The sequence below is a fragment of the Eucyclogobius newberryi genome, unplaced genomic scaffold, assembly GCF_026437365.1.
Source record: "Eucyclogobius newberryi isolate DKJ021-1_F unplaced genomic scaffold, fEucNew1.0.hap1 SCAF_18, whole genome shotgun sequence".
Classification (NCBI taxonomy): Eukaryota; Metazoa; Chordata; class Actinopteri; order Gobiiformes; family Gobiidae; genus Eucyclogobius; species Eucyclogobius newberryi.
The window spans coordinates 1,633,446-1,656,782 of NW_027315812.1; the positions used below are offsets into that span (position 1 = coordinate 1,633,446).

The window sequence follows — 23,337 nt, forward strand, 5'->3', positions numbered from 1 at the left end:
GCTTTAGCCCTGGTTTAACCCTGCTTTAGTCCAGCTTTAGCCCTGCTTTAGTCCTGCTTTAGCCCTGTTTTAGCCCTGCTTTAGTCCTGCTTTAGTCCTGCTTTAGACCTGCTTTAGCCCTGCTTTAGTCCTGCTTTAGCCCTGCTTTAGTCCTGCTTTAGACCTGCTTTAGTCCTGGTTTAGTCCTGCTTTAGTTCTGCTTTAGCCCTGCTTTAGTCCTGCTTTAGTCCTGCTTTAGTCCTGCTTTAGCCCTGCTTTAGTCCTGCTTTAGACCTGCTTTAGCCCTGGTTTAGTCCTGCTTTAGTTCTGCTTTAGCCCTGCTTTAGTCCTGCTTTAGTCCTGCTTTAGTCCTGCTTTAGCCCTGCTTTAGTCCTGCTTTAGTCCTGCTTTAGTCCTGCTTTAGCCCTGGTTTAGTCTACTTTAGTCCTGGTTTAGCCCTGGTTTAACCCTGCTTTAGTCCTGCTTTAGTCCTGCTTTAGTCCTGCTTTAGCCCTGCTTTAGTCCTGGTTCAACCCTGCTTTAGTCCTGGTTTAGCCCTGGTTAAACCCTGCTTTAGTCCTGGTTTAGCCCTGCTTTAGCCCTGCTTTAGTCCTGCTTTAGCCCTGCTTTAGCCCTGGTTTAACCCTGCTTTAGTCCTGGTTTAGCCCTGCTTTAGTCCTGCTTTAGCCCTGCTTTAGTCCTGCTTTAGTCCTGCTTTAGCCCTGTTTTAGTCCTGCTTTAGTCCTGCTTTAGTCCTGCTTTAGTCCTGCTTTAGTCCTGGTTTAGCCCTGGTTAAACCCTGCTTTAGTCCTGGTTTAGCCCTGCTTTAGCCCTGCTTTAGTCCTTCTTTAGCCCTGCTTTAGTCCTGCTTTAGCCCTGCTTTAGCCCTGTTTTAGTCCTGCTTTAGCCCTGTTTTAGTCCTGCTTTAGTCCTGCTTTAGCCCTGCTTTAGCCCTGTTTTAGTCCTGCTTTAGTCCTGCTTTAGCCCTGGTTTAGTCCTGCTTTAGTCCTGTTTTAGACCTGCTTTAGTCCTGCTTTAGCCCTGCTTTAGTCCTGCTTTAGTCCTGCTTTAGTCCTGCTTTAGCCCTGCTTTAGTCCTGCTTTAGTCCTGCTTTAGTCCTGCTTTAGCCCTGGTTTAGTCTACTTTAGTCCTGGTTTAGCCCTGGTTTAACCCTGCTTTAGTCCTGCTTTAGTCCTGCTTTAGTCCTGCTTTAGCCCTGCTTTAGTCCTGGTTCAACCCTGCTTTAGTCCTGGTTTAGCCCTGGTTAAACCCTGCTTTAGTCCTGGTTTAGTCCTGCTTTAGTCCTGCTTTAGCCCTGCTTTAGCCCTGTTTTAGTCCTGCTTTAGTCCTGCTTTAGCCCTGCTTTAGTCCTGTTTTAGACCTGCTTTAGTCCTGCTTTAGCCCTGCTTTAGTCCTGCTTTAGTCCTGCTTTAGTCCTGCTTTAGCCCTGCTTTAGTCCTGCTTTAGTCCTGCTTTAGTCCTGCTTTAGCCCTGGTTTAGTCTACTTTAGTCCTGGTTTAGCCCTGGTTTAACCCTGCTTTAGTCCTGCTTTAGTCCTGCTTTAGTCCTGCTTTAGTCCTGGTTCAACCCTGCTTTAGTCCTGCTTTAGCCCTGCTTTAGTCCTGCTTTAGTCCTGCTTTAGTCCTGCTTTAGCCCTGCTTTAGTCCTGGTTCAACCCTGCTTTAGTCCTGGTTTAGCCCTGGTTAAACCCTGCTTTAGTCCTGCTTTAGTCCTGCTTTAGTCCTGCTTTAGTCCTGCTTTAGTCCTGCTTCAGTCCTGCTTTAGTCCTGGTTTAGCCCTGCTTTAGTCCTGCTTTAGCCCTGCTTTAGTCCTGCTTTAGTCCTGCTTTAGCCCTGTTTTAGTCCTGCTTTAGTCCTGCTTTAGTCCTGCTTTAGTCCTGCTTTAGTCCTGGTTTAGCCCTGGTTAAACCCTGCTTTAGTCCTGGTTTAGCCCTGCTTTAGCCCTGCTTTAGTCCTTCTTTAGCCCTGTTTTAGTCCTGCTTTAGTCCTGCTTTAGCCCTGCTTTAGCCCTGTTTTAGTCCTGCTTTAGCCCTGTTTTAGTCCTGCTTTAGTCCTGCTTTAGCCCTGCTTTAGCCCTGTTTTAGTCCTGCTTTAGTCCTGCTTTAGCCCTGCTTTAGTCCTGCTTTAGCCCTGCTTTAGTCCCGCTTTAGCCCTGCTTTAGTCCTGCTTTAGCCCTGCTTTAGCCCTGTTTTAGTCCTGCTTTAGCCCTGTTTTAGTCCTGCTTTAGTCCTGCTTTAGCCCTGCTTTAGCCCTGTTTTAGTCCTGCTTTAGTCCTGCTTTAGCCCTGCTTTAGTCCTGCTTTAGACCTGCTTTAGTCCCGCTTTAGCCCTGCTTTAGTCCTGCTTTAGTCCTGCTTTAGCCCTGCTTTAGTCCTGCTTTAGCCCTGCTTTAGTCCTGCTTTAGCCCTGCTTTAGTCCTGCTTTAGTCCTGCTTTAGCCCTGCTTTAGCCCTGCTTTAGTCACATCGGTGCACCTGCCTCCACAGACTCTGCGCTCTGCTGGTAAGACCTACATGGTGTTCTTCGTGGTGGTCATCTTCCTGGGCTCGTTCTACCTGGTAAACCTGATCCTTGCGGTGGTTGCCATGGCGTACGAGGAGCAGAATCAAGCCACCATCTTGGAAGCCAATCAGAAGGAGCGCGAGTTTCAGGAGGCGATGGAGCGGCTCAAACAGGAGCAGCAGGTCAGCAACTTAAAACATCTACAACCGCTTCACACCAGCTCCTTCAGATTGAAAATGACTTCACGATTGAAGTCAAAATGTCCTGATTATTCACCTTATTCTGCCCCGCCCACTTCTGTTGTGACGGCACTTCTGTTGTAACGACACTTCTGTTGTAACGACACTTCTGTTGTAACGACACTTCTGTTGTAACGGCACTTCTGTTGTAACGGCACTTCTGTTGTAACGGCACTTCTGTTGTAACGACACTTCTGTTGTAACGGCACTTCTGTTGTAACGACACTTCTGTTGTAACGGCACTTCTGTTGTAAAGGCACTTCTGTTGTAACGGCACTTCTGTTGTAACGGCACTTCTGTTGTAAAGGCACTTCTGTTGTGACGACACTTCTGTTGTAACGACACTTCTGTTGTAACGGCACTTCTGTTGTAACGACACTTCTGTTGTAACGGCACTTCTGTTGTAAAGGCACTTCTGTTGTAACGGCACTTCTGTTGTAACGGCACTTCTGTTGTAACGACACTTCTGTTGTAACGACACTTCTGTTGTAACGGCACTTCTGTTGTAACGACACTTCTGTTGTAACGGCACTTCTGTTGTAACGGCACTTCTGTTGTAACGACACTTCTGTTGTAACGGCACTTCTGTTGTAACGGCACTTCTGTTGTAACGACACTTCTGTTGTAACGGCACTTCTGTTGTAACGGCACTTCTGTTGTAACGGCACTTCTGTTGTAACGGCACTTCTGTTGTAACAACACTTCTGTTGTAACGACACTTCTGTTGTAACAACACTTCTGTTGTAACGGCACTTCTGTTGTAACGGCACTTCTGTTGTAACGACACTTCTGTTGTAACGGCACTTCTGTTGTAACGGCACTTCTGTTGTAACGGCACTTCTGTTGTAACGGCACTTCTGTTGTAACGACACTTCTGTTGTAACGGCACTTCTGTTGTAACGGCACTTCTGTTGTAACGGCACTTCTGTTGTAACGGCACTTCTGTTGTAACGGCACTTCTGTTGTAACGACATTTCTGTTGTAACGGCACTTCTGTTGTAACGACACTTCTGTTGTAACGGCACTTCTGTTGTAACGGCACTTCTGTTGTAACGACACTTCTGTTGTAACGACACTTCTGTTGTAACGACATTTCTGTTGTAACGGCACTTCTGTTGTTACGACACTTCTGTTGTTGTAACGGCACTTCTGTTGTAACGACACTTCTGTCGTAACGACACTTCTGTTGTAACGGCACTTCTGTTGTGACGACACTTCTGTTGTAACGGCACTTCTGTTGTAACAACACTTCTGTTGTAACGACACTTCGGTTGTAACAACACTTCTGTTGTAACGACACTTCTGTTGTAACGACACTTCTGTTGTAACGGCACTTCTGTTGTTACGACACTTCTGTTGTTGTAACGGCACTTCTGTTGTAACGACACTTCTGTCGTAACGACACTTCTGTTGTAACGGCACTTCTGTTGTGACGACACTTCTGTTGTAACGGCACTTCTGTTGTAACAACACTTCTGTTGTAACGACACTTCGGTTGTAACAACACTTCTGTTTTAACGACACTTCTGTTGTAACGACACTTCTGTTGTAACGGCACTTCTGTTGTAACGACACTTCTGTTGTAACGGCACTTCTGTTGTGACGACACTTCTGTTGTAACGGCACTTCTGTTGTAACAACACTTCTGTTGTAACGACACTTCTGTTGTAACGACACTTCTGTTGTAACAACACTTCTGTTGTAACGACACTTCTGTTGTAACGACACTTCGGTTGTAACAACACTTCTGTTGTAACGACACTTCTGTTGTAACGACACTTCGGTCGTAACAACACTTCTGTTGTAACGACACTTCTGTTGTAACGGCACTTCTGTTGTAACGACACTTCTGTTGTAACGACACTTCTGTTGTAACGGCACTTCTGTTGTAACGACACTTCTGTTGTAACGACACTTCTGTTGTAACGGCACTTCTGTTGTAACGACACTTCTGTTGTAACGACACTTCTGTTGTAACGACATTTCTGTTGTTACGACACTTCTGTTGTTGTAACGGCACTTCTGTTGTAACGACACTTCTGTCGTAACGACACTTCTGTTGTAACGGCACTTCTGTTGTGACGACACTTCTGTTGTAACGACACTTCTGTTGTAACGACACTTCTGTTGTAACGACACTTCTGTTGTAACGACACTTCTGTTGTAACGGCACTTCTGTTGTAACGACACTTCTGTTGTAACGGCACTTCTGTTGTAACGACACTTCTGTCGTAACGGCACTTCTGTCGTAACGACACTTCTGTTGTAACGACACTTCTGTTGTGACGACACTTCTGTTGTAACGGCACTTCAGTTGTAACGACACTTCTGTTGTAACGACACTTCTGTCGTAACGGCACTTCTGTTGTAACGACACTTCTGTTGTAACGACACTTCTGTTGTAACGGCACTTCTTTTGTAACGACACTTCTGTTGTAACGGCACTTCTGTTGTAACGACATTTCTGTTGTTACGACACTTCTGTTGTTGTAACGGCACTTCTGTTGTAACGACACTTCTGTCGTAACGACACATCTGTTGTAACAACACTTCTGTTGTGACGACACTTCTGTTGTGACGACACTTCTGTTGTAACGGCACTTCAGTTGTAACGACACTTCTGTTGTAACGACACTTCTGTCGTAACGGCACTTCTGTTGTAACGACACTTCTGTTGTAACGGCACTTCTGTTGTAACGACATTTCTGTTGTTACGACACTTCTGTTGTTGTAACGGCACTTCTGTTGTAACGACACTTCTGTCGTAACGACACATCTGTTGTAACAACACTTCTGTTGTAACGACACTTCTGTTGTAACAACACTTCTGTCGTAACGACACTTCTGTTGTAACGACACTTCTGTTGTAACGGCACTTCTGTTGTGACGACACTTCTGTTGTAACGACGACACTTCTGTAGTAACACTTCTGTTGTAACGACATGTCTGTTGTAACGACACTTCTGTTGTAACGACACTTCTGTTGTAACGACACTTCTGTTTTAACACTTCTGTTGTAACACTTCTGTTGTAACGACGACACTTCTGTTGTAACAACACTTCTGTTGTAACGACACTTCGGTTGTAACAACACTTCTGTTGTAACGACACTTCTGTTGTAACGGCACTTCTGTTGTAACGACACTTCTGTTGTAACGACACTTCTGTTGTAACGACACTTCTGTTGTAACGACATTTCTGTTGTTACGAAACTTCTGTTGTTGTAACGACACTTCGGTTGTAACAACACTTCTGTTGTAACGACACTTCTGTTGTAACGGCACTTCTGTTGTAACGACACTTCTGTTGTAACGACACTTCGGTTGTAACAACACTTCTGTTGTAACGACACTTCTGTTGTAACGACATTTCTGTTGTTACGAAACTTCTGTTGTTGTAACGACACTTCTGTTGTAACGACACTTCTGTTGTAACAACACTTCTGTTGTAACAACACTTCTGTTGTTGTAACGACACTTCTGTTGTAACAACACTTCTGTTGTTGTAACGACACTTCTGTTGTAACAACACTTCTGTTGTTGTAACGACACTTCTGTTGTAACGACACTTCTGTTGTTGTAACAACACTTCTGTTGTTTTAACGACACTTCTGTTGTAACGACACTTCTGTCGTAACGACACATCTGTTGTAACGACACTTCTGTTGTAACGGCACTTCTGTTGTAACGACATTTCTGTTGTTACGACACTTCTGTTGTTGTAACGGCACTTCTGTTGTAACGACACTTCTGTCGTAACGACACATCTGTTGTAACAACACTTCTGTTGTAACGACACTTCTGTTGTAACAACACTTCTGTCGTAACGACACTTCTGTTGTAACGACACTTCTGTTGTAACGGCACTTCTGTTGTGACGACACTTCTGTTGTAACGACGACACTTCTGTAGTAACACTTCTGTTGTAACGACATGTCTGTTGTAACGACACTTCTGTTGTAACGACACTTCTGTTGTAACGACACTTCTGTTTTAACACTTCTGTTGTAACACTTCTGTTGTAACGACGACACTTCTGTTGTAACAACACTTCTGTTGTAACGACACTTCGGTTGTAACAACACTTCTGTTGTAACGACACTTCTGTTGTAACGGCACTTCTGTTGTAACGACACTTCTGTTGTAACGACACTTCTGTTGTAACGACACTTCTGTTGTAACGACATTTCTGTTGTTACGAAACTTCTGTTGTTGTAACGACACTTCGGTTGTAACAACACTTCTGTTGTAACGACACTTCTGTTGTAACGGCACTTCTGTTGTAACGACACTTCTGTTGTAACGACACTTCGGTTGTAACAACACTTCTGTTGTAACGACACTTCTGTTGTAACGACATTTCTGTTGTTACGAAACTTCTGTTGTTGTAACGACACTTCTGTTGTAACGACACTTCTGTTGTAACAACACTTCTGTTGTAACAACACTTCTGTTGTTGTAACGACACTTCTGTTGTAACAACACTTCTGTTGTTGTAACGACACTTCTGTTGTAACAACACTTCTGTTGTTGTAACGACACTTCTGTTGTAACGACACTTCTGTTGTTGTAACAACACTTCTGTTGTTTTAACGACACTTCTGTTGTAACGACACTTCTGTCGTAACGACACATCTGTTGTAACGACACTTCTGTTGTAACGGCACTTCTGTTGTAACGACATTTCTGTTGTTACGACACTTCTGTTGTTGTAACGGCACTTCTGTTGTAACGACACTTCTGTCGTAACGACACATCTGTTGTAACAACACTTCTGTTGTAACGACACTTCTGTTGTAACAACACTTCTGTCGTAACGACACTTCTGTTGTAACGACACTTCTGTTGTAACGGCACTTCTGTTGTGACGACACTTCTGTTGTAACGACGACACTTCTGTAGTAACACTTCTGTTGTAACGACACTTCTGTTGTAACGACACTTCTGTTGTAACGACACTTCTGTTGTAACGACACTTCTGTTTTAACACTTCTGTTGTAACACTTCTGTTGTAACGACGACACTTCTGTTGTAACAACACTTCTGTTGTAACGACACTTCGGTTGTAACAACACTTCTGTTGTAACGACACTTCTGTTGTAACGGCACTTCTGTTGTAACGACACTTCTGTTGTAACGACACTTCTGTTGTAACGACACTTCTGTTGTAACGACATTTCTGTTGTTACGAAACTTCTGTTGTTGTAACGACACTTCGGTTGTAACAACACTTCTGTTGTAACGACACTTCTGTTGTAACGGCACTTCTGTTGTAACGACACTTCTGTTGTAACGACACTTCGGTTGTAACAACACTTCTGTTGTAACGACACTTCTGTTGTAACGACATTTCTGTTGTTACGAAACTTCTGTTGTTGTAACGACACTTCTGTTGTAACGACACTTCTGTTGTAACAACACTTCTGTTGTAACAACACTTCTGTTGTTGTAACGACACTTCTGTTGTAACAACACTTCTGTTGTTGTAACGACACTTCTGTTGTAACGACACTTCTGTTGTTGTAACAACACTTCTGTTGTTTTAACGACACTTCTGTTGTAACGACACTTCTGTCGTAACGACACATCTGTTGTAACAACACTTCTGTTGTGACGACACTTCTGTTGTGACGACACTTCTGTTGTAACGGCACTTCAGTTGTAACGACACTTCTGTTGTAACGACACTTCTGTCGTAACGGCACTTCTGTTGTAACGGCACTTCTGTTGTAACGACATTTCTGTTGTTACGACACTTCTGTTGTTGTAACGGCACTTCTGTTGTAACGACACTTCTGTCGTAACGACACATCTGTTGTAACAACACTTCTGTTGTAACGACACTTCTGTTGTAACAACACTTCTGTCGTAACGACACTTCTGTTGTAACAACACTTCTGTTGTAACGGCACTTCTGTTGTGACGACACTTCTGTTGTAACGACGACACTTCTGTAGTAACACTTCTGTTGTAACGACATGTCTGTTGTAACGACACTTCTGTTGTAACGACACTTCTGTTGTAACGACACTTCTGTTTTAACACTTCTGTTGTAACACTTCTGTTGTAACGACGGCACTTCTGTTGTAACAACACTTCTGTTGTAACGACACTTCGGTTGTAACAACACTTCTGTTGTAACGACACTTCTGTTGTAACGGCACTTCTGTTGTAACGACACTTCTGTTGTAACGACACTTCTGTTGTAACGACACTTCTGTTGTAACGACATTTCTGTTGTTACGAAACTTCTGTTGTTGTAACGAAACTTCTGTTGTAACGGCACTTCTGTTGTAACGACACTTCTGTTGTAACGACACTTCTGTTGTTGTAACGACACTTCTGTTGTAACAACACTTCTGTTGTTGTAACGACACTTCTGTTGTAACAACACTTCTGTTGTTGTAACGACACTTCTGTTGTAACGACACTTCTGTTGTAACAACACTTCTGTTGTAACAACACTTCTGTTGTTGTAACGACACTTCTGTTGTAACAACACTTCTGTTGTTGTAACGACACTTCTGTTGTAACAACACTTCTGTTGTTGTAACGACACTTCTGTTGTAACGACACTTCTGTTGTTGTAACAACACTTCTGTTGTTTTAACGACACTTCTGTTGTAACGACACTTCTGTTGTAACGACACTTCTGTTGTAACGACACATCCGTCGTAACGACACTTCTATGCTTCTAAAGGCTACCGGCTAAAAGCTAAAAGATAAAAGCTAAAAGCTAAAAGCTACGGGCAACAGGCTAAAGGCTAAAAGCTAAAAGCTACAGGCTAAAGGCTAAAGATTAAAAGCTACAGGCTACAGGCTAAAGGCTACAGGCTACAGGCAAAAGGCTAAAGGCTAAAGGCTATAGGCTAAAGGCTAAAGGCTAAAGGCTAAAGGCTAAAGGCTATAGGCTATAGGCTAAAGGCTACAGGCTACAGGCTACAGGCTACAGGCTACAGGCTTCAGGCTAAAGGCTAAAGGCTACAGGATAAAGGCTAAAGGCTACAGGCTTCAGGCTAAAGGCTATAGGCTATAGGCTATAGGCTAAAGGCTACAGGCTACAGGCTTCAGGCTAAAGGCTACAGGCTACAGGCTACAGGCTACAGGCTAAAGGCTAAAGGCTAAAGGCTACAGGCTATAGGCTAAAGGCAAAAGGCTAAAGGCTAAAGGCTAATGGCTAACTTGAAGCTAACTCTGTGTTTCCCTCTGGTTTCAGGCCGCGACCCAGAAAGCCCTGGACTCCGACTCGGTGATGTCACGTGATCTTTCACCTTTCGCTCCTCCGCTGACCCCTGACCTCACAGCGGAGGAGCGGAGGCGGAGCCAAGCGCTAGTGGGCGTGGCCAACCTGGAAGCCAACCTATCAGAAGAGAGGCTGCTCACAGACTCCAAGGTAAGACCTGGTTCTGACCCGGTTCTGACCCGGTTCTGACCCGGTTCTGATCCGGTTCTGACCCGGTTCTGATCCGGTTCTGACCCGGTTCTGACCCGGTTCTGACCCGGTTCTGACCCGGTTCTGACCCGGTTCTCTCTGTGTTTTAGCCGCTCCATCCCCTCCTCTCGCGCTCGTTCTCGTCGCGCCGTTGCTCTCAGGTCTCCTCCATCTTTAACTTCGTGCTGAGGGGGCGTGGCTCTGAGGGCGAAATGGCGGACGACGAGTTCAGTGTTCCCGGCGACGTCCTGGAGATGGCGCCGTCGCGCTTCACGTCGACCGGCGTGTACAGCCCCAACGCGTACACCGGGGCGCAGTACCCCGGGGCGCTGTACACCGGGGCGCAGTACACCGCCGGAGCCTACAGCGGCATCCAGCAGTGGAAAAGAAGAACCAGCACCTTCAGCACGCACAGCCGCACCTCACAGGTACCTCACACTGAGCCAGGTACCTCCCACTGAGCCAGGTACCTCCCACTGAGCCAGGTACCTCCCACTGAGCCAGGTACCTCCCACTGAGCCAGGTACCCAGGTACCTCCCACTGAGCCAGGTACCTCCCACTGAGCCAGGTACCTCCCACTCAGCCAGGTACCTTGAGCCAGGTACCTCCCACTGAGCCAGGTACTGCCCACTGAGCCAGGTACCTCCCACTGAGCCAGGTACCTCCCACTGAGCCAGGTACCCAGGTACCTCCCACTGAGCCAGGTACCTCCCACTGAGCCAGGTACCTCCCACTCAGCCAGGTACCTTGAGCCAGGTACCTCCCACTGAGCCAGGTACTGCCCACTGAGCCAGGTACCTCCCACTGAGCCAGGTACCTCCCACTGAGCCAGGTACCTCCCACTGAGCCAGGTACCTCCCACTCAGCCAGGTACCTTGAGCCAGGTACCTCCCACTGAGCCAGGTACCGCCCACTGAGCCAGGTACCTCCCACTGAGTCAGGTACCTCCCACTGAGCCAGGTACCTCCCACTGAGCCAGGTACCTCCCACTGAGCCAGGTACCTCCCACTGAGCCAGGTACCTCCCACTGAGCCAGGTACCTCCCACTGAGCCAGGTACCTCCCACTCAGCCAGGTACCTTGAGCCAGGTACCTCCCACTGAGCCAGGTACCGCCCACTGAGCCAGGTACCTCCCACTGAGTCAGGTACCGCCCACTGAGCCAGGTACCTCCCACTGAGCCAGGTACCGCCCACTGAGCCAGGTACCTCCCACTGAGCCAGGTACCTCCCACTGAGCCAGGTACCGCCCACTGAGCCAGGTACCGCCCACTGAGTCAGTTGATCTACAGATTTCCCTGGGACATGTTCCTCCCACAGAGACATAAAGATCAGGCCTCAAAGTAGCTCCTCCCACACACACAAAACTGTACAATCTGTGACTCAGCACTTCAGGTCTTCTCTTCTTCTTCTCTAAAGTCTTCTCTCCTCAGGTCTTCTCTTCTTCTTCTCTAAAGTCTTCTCTCCTCAGGTCTTCTCTTCTTCTTCTCTAACATCTTCTCTCCTCAGGTCTTCTCTTCTTCTTCTCTAACGTCTCTTCTTCTCTCCTCAGATCTTCTTTCCGACCCTAAACGTGAACGGCAGACTCTTGGTGGGTTTTGAGAACGGCGTGTCGTCTCCTCCTCTGCCGGGGCTGATCCCGTGTCAGGCGCCGCCATGTGCCATGGAGAAGCTCAACGAGGAGAGCGTGAGTTCATCTGATTTAAACACCACTCTCATATCTCACCTGGCCCCTCCCATCTCTCACCTGGCCCCTCCCATCTCTCACCTGGCCCCTCCCATCTCTCACCTGGCCCCTCCCAGCTCTCACCTGGACCTCCCAGCTCTCACCTGGACGTCCCAGCTCTCACCTGGCGGTTCCAGGTTCAGAAGCATCAGAACTAGTGACCTCACGGTTCAAGGGCCAGAAGCATCCAAACTAGTGACCTCACGGTTCCAGGTCCAGAAGCATCAGAACTAGTGACCTCGCAGTTCAAGGTCCAGAAGCATCAGAACTAGTGACCTCGCGGTTCCAGGTGCAGAAGCATCAGAACTAGTGACCTCGCGGTTCAAGGTCCAGAAGCATCAGAACTAGTGACCTCGCGGTTCCAGGTGCAGAAGCATCAGAACTAGTGACCTCGCGGTTCCAGGTGCAGAAGCATCAGAACTAGTGACCTCGCGGTTCAAGGTCCAGGAGCATCAGAACTAGTGACCTCACGGTTCAAGGTCCAGGAGCATCAAAACTAGTGACCTCGCGGTTCAAGGGCCAGAAGCGTCCGAACTAGTGACCTCACGGTTCCAGGTCCAGAAGCATCAGAACTAGTGACCTCGCAGTTCAAGGTCCAGAAGCATCAGAACTAGTGACCTCGCGGTTCAAGGTCCAGAAGCATCAGAACTAGTGACCTCGCGGTTCCAGGTGCAGAAGCATCAGAACTAGTGACCTCGCGGTTCAAGGTCCAGAAGCATCAGAACTAGAGACCTCGCGGTTCCAGGTGCAGAAGCATCAGAACTAGTGACCTCGCGGTTCCAGGTGCAGAAGCATCAGAACTAGTGACCTCGCGGTTCAAGGTCCAGGAGCATCAGAACTAGTGACCTCGCGGTTCAAGGGCCAGAAGCATCAGAACTAGTGACCTCGCGGTTCCAGGTCCAGAAGCATCAGAACTAGTGACCTCGCAGTTCAAGGTCCAGAAGCATCAGAACTAGTGACCTCGCGGTTCAAGGGCCAGAAGCGTCAGAACTAGTGACCTCACGGTTCAAGGTGCAGAAGCATCAGAACTAGTGACCTCACGGTTCCAGGTGCAGAAGCATCAGAACTAGTGACCTCGCAGTTCAAGGTCCAGAAGCATCAGAACTAGTGACCTCGCGGTTCAAGGGCCAGAAGCGTCAGAACTAGTGACCTCACGGTTCCAGGTCCAGAAGCATCAGAACTAGTGACCTCGCGGTTCAAGGTCCAGGAGCATCAGAACTAGTGACCTCGCGGTTCAAGGTCCAGGAGCATCAGAACTAGTGACCTCGCGGTTCAAGGTCCAGGAGCATCAGAACTAGTGACCTCACGGTTCAAGGGCCAGAAGCGTCAGAACTAGTGACCTCACGGTTCCAGGTCCAGAAGCATCAGAACTAGTGACCTCACGGTTCAAGGTCCAGGAGCATCAGAACTAGTGACCTCGCGGTTCAAGGGCCAGAAGCGTCAGAACTAGTGACCTCACGGTTCCAGGTCCAGAAGCATCAGAACTAGTGACCCCGCGGTTCAAGGTCCAGGAGCATCAGAACTAGTGACCTCGCGGTTCGAGGGCCAGAAGCGTCAGAACTAGTGACCTCACGGTTCCAGGTCCAGAAGCATCAGAACTAGTGACCTCGCAGTTCAAGGTCCAGGAGCATCAGAACTAGTGACCTCACGGTTCAAGGTGCAGAAGCATCAGAACTAGTGACCTCACGGTTCCAGGTCCAGAAGCATCAGAACTAGTGACCTCACGGTTCAAGGGCCAGAAGCGTCAGAACTAGTGACCTCACGGTTCCAGGTCCAGAAGCATCAGAACTAGTGACCTCGCAGTTCAAGGTCCAGAAGCATCAGAACTAGTGACCTCGCAGTTCAAGGTCCAGAAGCATCAGAACTAGTGACCTCACGGTTCAAGGGCCAGAAGCGTCCGAACTAGTGACCTCACGGTTCCAGGTCCAGAAGCATCAGAACTAGTGACCTCGCGGTTCAAGGTCCAGAAGCATCAGAACTAGTGACCTCGCGGTTCCAGGTGCAGAAGCATCAGAACTAGTGACCTCGCGGTTCAAGGTCCAGAAGCATCAGAACTAGAGACCTCGCGGTTCCAGGTGCAGAAGCATCAGAACTAGTGACCTCGCGGTTCCAGGTGCAGGAGCATCAGAACTAGTGACCTCACGGTTCCAGGTCCAGAAGCCTCAGAACTAGTGACCTCGCGGTTCTAGGTCCAGAAGCATCAGAACTAGTGACCTCGCGGTTCAAGGTCCAGGAGCATCAGAACTAGTGACCTCGCGGTTCAAGGGCCAGAAGCATCAGAACTAGTGACCTCGCAGTTCAAGGTCCAGAAGCGTCAGAACTAGTGACCTCACGGTTCAAGGTGCAGAAGCATCAGAACTAGTGACCTCGCAGTTCAAGGTCCAGAAGCATCAGAACTAGTGACCTCGCAGTTCAAGGTCCAGAAGCATCAGAACTAGTGACCTCACGGTTCAAGGGCCAGAAGCGTCCAAACTAGTGACCTCACGGTTCCAGGTCCAGAAGCATCAGAACTAGTGACCTCGCAGTTCAAGGTCCAGAAGCATCAGAACTAGTGACCTCGCGGTTCAAGGGCCAGAAGCGTCCGAACTAGTGACCTCACGGTTCCAGGTCCAGAAGCATCAGAACTAGTGACCTCGCGGTTCAAGGTCCAGAAGCATCAGAACTAGTGACCTCGCGGTTCCAGGTGCAGAAGCATCAGAACTAGTGACCTCGCGGTTCAAGGTCCAGAAGCATCAGAACTAGAGACCTCGCGGTTCCAGGTGCAGAAGCATCAGAACTAGTGACCTCGCGGTTCCAGGTGCAGAAGCATCAGAACTAGTGACCTCGCGGTTCCAGGTGCAGAAGCATCAGAACTAGTGACCTCGCGGTTCAAGGTCCAGGAGCATCAGAACTAGTGACCTCGCGGTTCAAGGGCCAGAAGCATCAGAACTAGTGACCTCGCGGTTCCAGGTCCAAAAGCATCAGAACTAGTGACCTCGCAGTTCAAGGTCCAGAAGCATCAGAACTAGTGACCTCGCGGTTCAAGGGCCAGAAGCATCAGAACTAGTGACCTCGCAGTTCAAGGTCCAGAAGCGTCAGAACTAGTGACCTCACGGTTCAAGGTGCAGAAGCATCAGAACTAGTGACCTCACGGTTCCAGGTCCAGAAGCATCAGAACTAGTGACCTCGCGGTTCAAGGTGCAGAAGCATCAGAACTAGTGACCTCGCAGTTCAAGGTCCAGAAGCATCAGAACTAGTGACCTCGCAGTTCAAGGTCCAGAAGCATCAGAACTAGTGACCTCACGGTTCCAGGTCCAGGAGCATCAGAACTAGTGACCTCGCGGTTCAAGGTCCAGGAGCATCAGAACTAGTGACCTCGCGGTTCAAGGTCCAGGAGCATCAGAACTAGTGACCTCACGGTTCAAGGGCCAGAAGCGTCAGAACTAGTGACCTCACGGTTCCAGGTCCAGAAGCATCAGAACTAGTGACCTCGCGGTTCAAGGTCCAGGAGCATCAGAACTAGTGACCTCGCGGTTCAAGGTCCAGGAGCATCAGAACTAGTGACCTCACGGTTCAAGGGCCAGAAGCGTCAGAACTAGTGACCTCGCGGTTCAAGGGCCAGAAGCATCAGAACTAGTGACCTCGCGGTTCTAGGTCCAGAAGCATCAGAACTAGTGACCTTGCGGTTCAAGGGCCAGAAGCGTCAGAACTAGTGACCTCACGGTTCCAGGTCCAGAAGCATCAGAACTAGTGACCTCGCGGTTCCAGGTGCAGAAGCATCAGAACTAGTGACCTCACGGTTCCAGGTCCAGAAGCCTCAGAACTAGTGACCTCGCGGTTCCAGGTGCAGAAGCATCAGAACTAGTGACCTCGCGGTTCCAGGTGCAGGAGCATCAGAACTAGTGACCTCACGGTTCCAGGTCCAGAAGCCTCAGAACTAGTGACCTCGCGGTTCTAGGTCCAGAAGCATCAGAACTAGTGACCTCGCGGTTCCAGGTCCAGGAGCATCAGAACTAGTGACCTCGCGGTTCCAGGTGCAGGAGCATCAGAACTAGTGACCTCACGGTTCCAGTTCCAGGAGCATCAGAACTAGTGACCTCGCGGTTCAAGGTGCAGAAGCATCAGAACTAGTGACCTCGCGGTTCCAGGTGCAGGAGCATCAGAACTAGTGACCTCGCGGTTCCAGGTCCAGAAGCATCAGAACTAGTGACCTCGCGGTTCCAGGTGCAGAAGCATCAGAACTAGTGACCTCGCGGTTCCAGGTGCAGGAGCATCAGAACTAGTGACCTCGCGGTTCCAGGTGCAGGAGCATCAGAACTAGTGACCTCACGGTTCCAGGTCCAGTGAAAGAACTTAATCATGTTGTTTCTTCAGGTTCCCACGTCGTCGACTGAACTCAGCACGATGCTTCTGCCTCGGCCCTCGTCCAATCACAGCTCAGAGAAAAGGGGGCGGACCCTAAGTGCTGCCAGCTGTCTGACGGACGCCATGGACGGTACGAGCGGCCAATCAGAACCAGGAATGTGTCTTCTGTCCAATCAGAACCAGGAATGTGTCTTCTGTCCAATCAGAACCAGGAATGTGTCTTCTGTCCAATCAGAACCAGGAATGTGTCTTCTGTCCAATCAGAACCAGGAATGTGTCTTCTGTCCAATCAGAACCAGGAATGTGTCTTCTGTCCAATCAGAACCAGGAATGTGTCTTCTGTCCAATCAGAACCAGGAATGTGTCTTCTGTCCAATCAGAACCAGGAATGTGTCTTCTGTCCAATCAGAACCAGGAATGTGTCTTCTGTCCAATCGGACACAAAAAATATCTTTTGCCCAAAGTTTGGTTTAATTTTAAGGTCAAAACCTTTGTCCCAGAACCCAGTCCTAGATCCCGGCCCTGCTCTCGGTCCCAGTCCGGGGCCCCGGCCCTGCTCTCGGTCCCAGTCCGGGGCCCCGGCCCTGCTCTCGGTCCCTGTCCCGGCTCCTGAGCAGGTCCTGTTGGTGTGATAATGGCTTGTTCTTCTGTGTGCTCAGAGCTGGAGGAGACTCACGGGCGGCGCTGCGCCCCCTGCTGGTACGTGCTGGCACAGCGGTACCTGGTGTGGGAGTGTGACCCGTCCTGGCTCCGCCTCAAAGCCTCAGTCAAAGTCATGGTCATGGATCCGTTCCTGGATTTGGCGATCACCGTCTGCATCGTCCTCAACACGCTCTTCATGGCCATGGAACACTACCCCATGACCGACGAGTTCAACAGCATGCTGACCATCGGGAACCTGGTGAGGCCCGCCCCAAACCCGCCCCAAACCCGCCCCAAACCCGCCCCAAACCCATATATATATATATATATATATATATGTATATACATATATATATATATATATATATATATATATATATATATATATATATATATATATATATACATATATATACATATATATATATATATACATATATATATATATATATATATATATATATATATATATATATATGTATATATATGTATATACATACATATATATATATATATATATACATATATATATATATATATATATATATATGTATATATACACACAGGTTTAATCATCTCTCCCGCATCATTTCTGCCCTTTACCTTTGTAGATTTATATCTATATGTTTGATATGTATATGTTTGATATGTATATGTTTGATATGTATATGTTTGATATCTATATGTTTGATATCTATATGTTTGATATGTATATGTTTGATATCTATATGTTTGATATCTATATGTTTGATATCTATATGTTTGATATCTATATGTTTGATATCTATATGTTTGATATCTATATGTTTGATATCTATATGTTAGGGTTAAATGTGTGTCAGTTGTTGGTTTTACTCTTTGAGGCTTTTACTTTGGAAAGTGTTTTTTAAATAGTGTGTTTTGTTGTTTTGGCTGGAGGCGGGGCTGGAGGCGGGGCTGGAGGCGGGGCTTTATGCAGCATTTCCTTTTCTGTTCTTCCTGGAGGCGACTCTGGAAGCTGATTGGCTGACGTATGCTAATGCTAACGCTAAAGGCTAATGGCAGGTGTCACTCTGCATCAGGACACGACTTTAACACTATTACTTTGAAACACAAACCTGGTCCTGGTCCTGGTCCTGGTCCCGATTGGTCCTGGTCCTGGTCCTGGTCCTGGTCCTGGTCCCGATTGGTCCTGGTCCTGGTCCTGGTCCTGGTCCTGGTCCCGATTGGTCCTGGTCCTGGTCCTGGTCCCAGCTCTTCAGCAGCGAGACTTGTGGTCAGAGCGTCCTCTTTATTGAAGCGTCCTCCAGATAAACTCCCACAATGCACTGCTCTGTGACCTTGCTCAGGGCCACGCCAGAGTCAAACCTGATGTGACTCTGAACTCTGATTGACTCATGAACTCATCCTGCCAATTAGTCCTGGTTTAGTCCTGCTTTAGTCCTGGTTTACTCCTGGTTTAGTCCTGGTTTAGTCCTGGTTTAGTCCTGGTTTAGACCTGCTTTAGTCCTGCTTTAGTCCTGCTTTAGTCCTGGTTTAGTCCTGGTTTAGTCCTGGTTTAGTCCTGGTTTAGACCTGGTTTAGACCTGCTTTAGTCCTGCTTTAGTCCTGCTTTAGTCCTGCTTTAGTCCTGGTTTAGTCCTGGTTTAGACCTGGTTTAGTCCTGGTTTAGTCCTGGTTTAGTTTTGGTTTAGACCTGGTTTAGTCCTGGTTTAGTCCTGGTTTAGACCTGGTTTAGTCCTGCTTTAGACCTGCTTTAGTCCTGCTTTAGTCCTGCTTTAGCCCTGCTTTAGTCCTGGTTTATATCTCAGGTGTTTCGCTGACTCAGGAGCAGATGTTTTTTGTTCAATTATTTCAATTCAATTTATTTTTGTAACGGCCAAAAACACATGAAACAATGTCCCAGCGTCCTCGGTCCTCAGACACATGTCCTCTGTCCTCAGACACAGGTCCTCTGTCCTCAGACACATGTCCTCTGTCCTCAGACACATGTCCTCTGTACTCAGACACATGTCCTCTGTCCTCAGACACATGTCCTCTGTCCTCAGACACATGTCCTCGGTCCTCAGACACATGTCCTCTGTCCTCAGACACATGTCCTCGGTCCTCAGACACATGTCCTCTGTACTCAGACACATGTCCTCGGTCCTCAGACACATGTCCTCTGTCCTCAGACACATGTCCTCTGTCCTCAGACACATGTCCTCCTTCCTCAGACACATGTCCTCTGTCCTCAGACACATGTCCTCTGTACTCAGACACATGTCCTCTGTCCTCAGACACATGTCCTCGGTCCTCAGACACATGTCCTCGGTCCTCAGACACATGTCCTCTGTACTCAGACACATGTCCTCTGTCCTCAGACACATGTCCTCTGTACTCAGACACATGTCCTCGGTCCTCAGACACATGTCCTCTGTACTCAGACACATGTCCTCGGTCCTCAGACACATGTCAGACACATGTCCTCTGTCCTCAGACACATGTCCTCTGTACTCAGACACATGTCCTCTGTCCTCAGACTCATGTCCTCTGTCCTCAGACACATGTCCTCTGTACTCAGACACATGTCCTCTGTCCTCAGACACATGTCCTATGTACTCAGACACATGTCCTCTGTCCTCAGACACAGGTCCTCTGTCCTCGGACAGATGTCCTCTGTACTCAGACACATGTCCTCTGTCCTCAGACACATGTCCTCTGTACTCAGACACATGTCCTCTGTCCTCAGACACATGTCCCAGCGTCCTCTGTCCTCAGACACATGTCCTCTGTCCTTAGACACATGTCCCAGCGTCCTCTGTCCTCAGACACATTTCCCAGCGTCCTCTGTCTTTAGACACATGTCCCAGTGTCCTCTGTCCTCAGACACATGTCCCAGTGTCCTCTGTCCTTAGACACATGTCCCAGCGTTCTCTGTCCTCAGACACATGTCCACGCGTCCTCTGTCCTCAGACACATGTCCCAGCGTCCTCTGTCCTCAGACACATGTCCCAGTGTCCTCCGTCCTTAGACACATGTCCCAGCGTCCTCTGTCCTTAGACACATGTCCCAGCGTCCTCTGTCCTCAGACACATGTCCCAGCGTCCTCTGTCCTCAGACATATGTCCTCTGTCCTCAGACACATGTCCCAGCGTCCTCTGTCCTCAGACACATGTCCCAGCTTCCTCTGTCCTCAGACACATTGCCCAGCGTCCTCTGTCCTCAGACACATGTCCCAGTGTCCTCTGTCCTTAGACACATGTCCCAGCGTCCTCTGTCCTCAGACACATGTCCCAGTGTCCTCTGTCCTTAGACACATTTCCCAGCGTCCTCTGTCCTTAGACACATGTCCCAGCGTCCTCTGTCCTCAGACACATGTCCCAGCGTCCTCTGTCCTCAGACACATGTCCCAGTGTCCTCTGTCCTCAGACACATGTCCCAGTGTCCTCTGTCCTTAGACACATTTCCCAGCGTCCTCTGTCCTCAGACACATGTCCCAGCGTCCTCTGTCCTCAGACATATGTCCTCTGTCCTCAGACACATGTCCCAGCGTCATCTGTCCTTAGACACATGTCCCAGCGTCCTCTGTCCTCAGACACATGTCCCAGTGTCCTCGGTCCTCAGACACATGTCCCAGTGTCTTCTGTCCTCACACACATATCCCAGCGTCTTCTGTCCTCAGACACACGTCCCAGAGTCCTCTGTCCTCAGACACATGTCCCAGTGTCTTTTGTCCTCAGACACATGTCCCAGTGTCCTTAGACACATGTCCCAGCGTCTTCTGTCCTCAGACACATGTCCCAGCGTCCTCTGTCCTCAGACACATGTCCCAGTGTCCTCTGTCCTTAGACACATGTCCCAGCGTCCTCTGTCCTCAGACACATTTCCCAGCGTCCTCTGTCCTTAGACACATGTCCAAGTGTCCTCTGTCCTCAGACACATGTCCCAGTGTCCTCTGTCCTTAGACACATGTCCCAGCGTCCTCTGTCCTCAGACACATGTCCCAGTGTCCTCTGTCCTTAGACACATGTCCCAGCTTCCTCTGTCCTCAGACACATTGCCCAACGTCCTCTGTCCTTAGACACATGTCCCAGCGTCCTCTGTCCTCAGACACATGTCCCAGTGTCCTCTGTCCTTAGACACATGTCCCAGCGTCCTCTGTCCTTAGACACATGTCCCAGCGTCCTCTGTCCTCAGACACATGTCCCAGCGTCCTCTGTCCTCAGACACATGTCCCAGCGTCCTCTGTCCTCTGAGACATGTCCCAGTGTCCTCTGTCCTTAGACACATGTCCCAGCGTCCTCTGTCCTCAGACACATGACCCAGCGTCCTCTGTCCTCAGACACATGTCCCAGTGTCCTCTGTCCTTAGACACATGTCCCAGCATCCTCTGTCCTCAGACACATGTCCTAGTGTCCTCTGTCCTTAGACACATGTCCCAGCGTCCTCTGTCCTCAGACACATGTCCCAGCGTCCTCTGTCCTCAGGCACATGTCCCAGCGTCCTCTGTCCTCAGACACATGTCCCAGCGTCCTCTGTCCTCAGACACATGTCCCAGCGTCCTCTGTCCTCAGACACATGTCCCTGCGTCCTCTGTCCTCAGACACATGTCCCAGTGTCCTCTGTCCTTAGACACATGTCCCAGCATCCTCTGTCCTCAGACACATGTCCTCTGTCCTTAGACACATGTCCCAGCGTCCTCTGTCCTCAGACACATGTCCCAGCGTCCTCTGTCCTCAGACACATGTCCCAGCGTCCTCTGTCCTCTGACACATGTCCCAGCGTCCTCTGTCCTCAGGCACATGTCCCAGCGTCCTCTGTCCTCAGACACATGTCCCAGCGTCCTCTGTCCTCAGACACATGTCCCAGCGTCCTCTGTCCTCTGACACATGTCCCAGTGTCCTCTGTCCTTAGACACATGTCCCAGCGTCCTCTGTCCTCAGACACATGACCCAGCGTCCTCTGTCCTCAGACACATGTCCCAGTGTCCTCTGTCCTTAGACACATGTCCCAGCATCCTCTGTCCTCAGACACATGTCCTAGTGTCCTCTGTCCTTAGACACATGTCCCAGCGTCCTCTGTCCTCAGACACATGTCCCAGCGTCCTCTGTCCTCAGGCACATGTCCCAGCGTCCTCTGTCCTCAGACACATGTCCCAGCGTCCTCTGTCCTCAGACACATGTCCCAGCGTCCTCTGTCCTCAGACACATGTCCCAGCGTCCTCTGTCCTCAGACACATGTCCCTGCGTCCTCTGTCCTCAGACACATGTCCCAGTGTCCTCTGTCCTTAGACACATGTCCCAGCATCCTCTGTCCTCAGACACATGTCCTCTGTCCTTAGACACATGTCCCAGCGTCCTCTGTCCTCAGACACATGTCCCAGCGTCCTCTGTCCTCAGACACATGTCCCAGCGTCCTCTGTCCTCTGACACATGTCCCAGCGTCCTCTGTCCTCAGGCACATGTCCCAGCGTCCTCTGTCCTCAGACACATGTCCCAGCGTCCTCTGTCCTCAGACACATGTCCCAGCGTCCTCTGTCCTTAGACACTAATAAGACACTAATAAGATGTTGTCCTCAGGTCTTCTCGGGGATCTTCACGGCTGAGATGCTCTTGAAGATCGTGGCCTTTGATCCATATTTATATTTCCAAACCGGCTGGAACATCTTCGACAGCATCATCGTGTCCCTCAGTCTCATGGAGCTGGGACTGTCCGACGTGGAGGGACTCAGCGTCCTCCGGTCCTTCAGGCTGGTGAGTCTGGGACCGGGACTAGGACCAGGGACCGGGGCTAGGACCAGGACCGGGACCAGGGACCGGGACCAGGGACCGGGGCTAGGACCAGGACCGGGACCAGGGACCGGGACCAGGGACCGGGGCTAGGACCAGGACCGGGACCAGGGACCGGGACCAGGGACCGGGGCTAGGACCAGGACCGGGACTAGGACCAGGACCGGGACTAGGACCAGGGACCGGGACTAGGACCAGGGACCGGGGCTAGGACCAGGGACCGGGACTAGGACCAGGGACCGGGGCTAGGACCAGGGACCGGGACTAGGACCAGGACCGGGACTAGGACCGGGACTAGGACCAGGACCGGGACTAGGACCAGGACCAGGACCAGGACCAGGACCAGGACCAGGACCAGGACCAGGACCAGGACCAGGACCAGGGACCAGGACCAGGGACCAGGACCAGGACCAGGACCAGGGACCAGGACCAGGACCAGGACCAGGACCAGGACCAGGACCGGGACCGGGACCAGGACCAGGACCAGGACCAGGACCGGGACCTTGTGCTCAGATGTCACATTTGTCCCTGTCTCTCCTCCAGCTCCGTGTCTTCAAACTGGCCCGTTCGTGGCCCACGTTAAACACTCTGATAAAGATCATCGGTAACTCGATGGGCGCGCTCGGGAATCTCACCCTCGTCCTCGCCATCATCGTCTTCATCTTTGCTGTGGTCGGGATGCAGCTCTTCGGCAAAAACTACCAGGTA

The 23,337-nt window shown here is 49.6% G+C and overlaps 1 protein-coding gene across 1 annotated transcript in view; it reads left to right on the plus strand.

Annotated features, from left to right (window-relative positions):
• LOC140364907 (sodium channel protein type 3 subunit alpha-like) overlaps positions 1 to 23,337 on the plus strand; it is a 173,428-nt gene that overhangs the window by 148,901 nt on the left and 1,190 nt on the right. Inside the window, exons 12-20 of the mRNA XM_072451288.1 lie at positions 2,484 to 2,681; positions 9,954 to 10,130; positions 10,280 to 10,414; positions 10,487 to 10,597; positions 11,720 to 11,854; positions 16,247 to 16,367; positions 16,897 to 17,138; positions 22,420 to 22,593; positions 23,173 to 23,334. Of these exons, the coding sequence (XP_072307389.1) occupies positions 2,484 to 2,681; positions 9,954 to 10,130; positions 10,280 to 10,414; positions 10,487 to 10,597; positions 11,720 to 11,854; positions 16,247 to 16,367; positions 16,897 to 17,138; positions 22,420 to 22,593; positions 23,173 to 23,334 (1,455 nt within the window). The remainder of the gene's footprint in view (positions 1 to 2,483; positions 2,682 to 9,953; positions 10,131 to 10,279; positions 10,415 to 10,486; positions 10,598 to 11,719; positions 11,855 to 16,246; positions 16,368 to 16,896; positions 17,139 to 22,419; positions 22,594 to 23,172; positions 23,335 to 23,337) is intronic.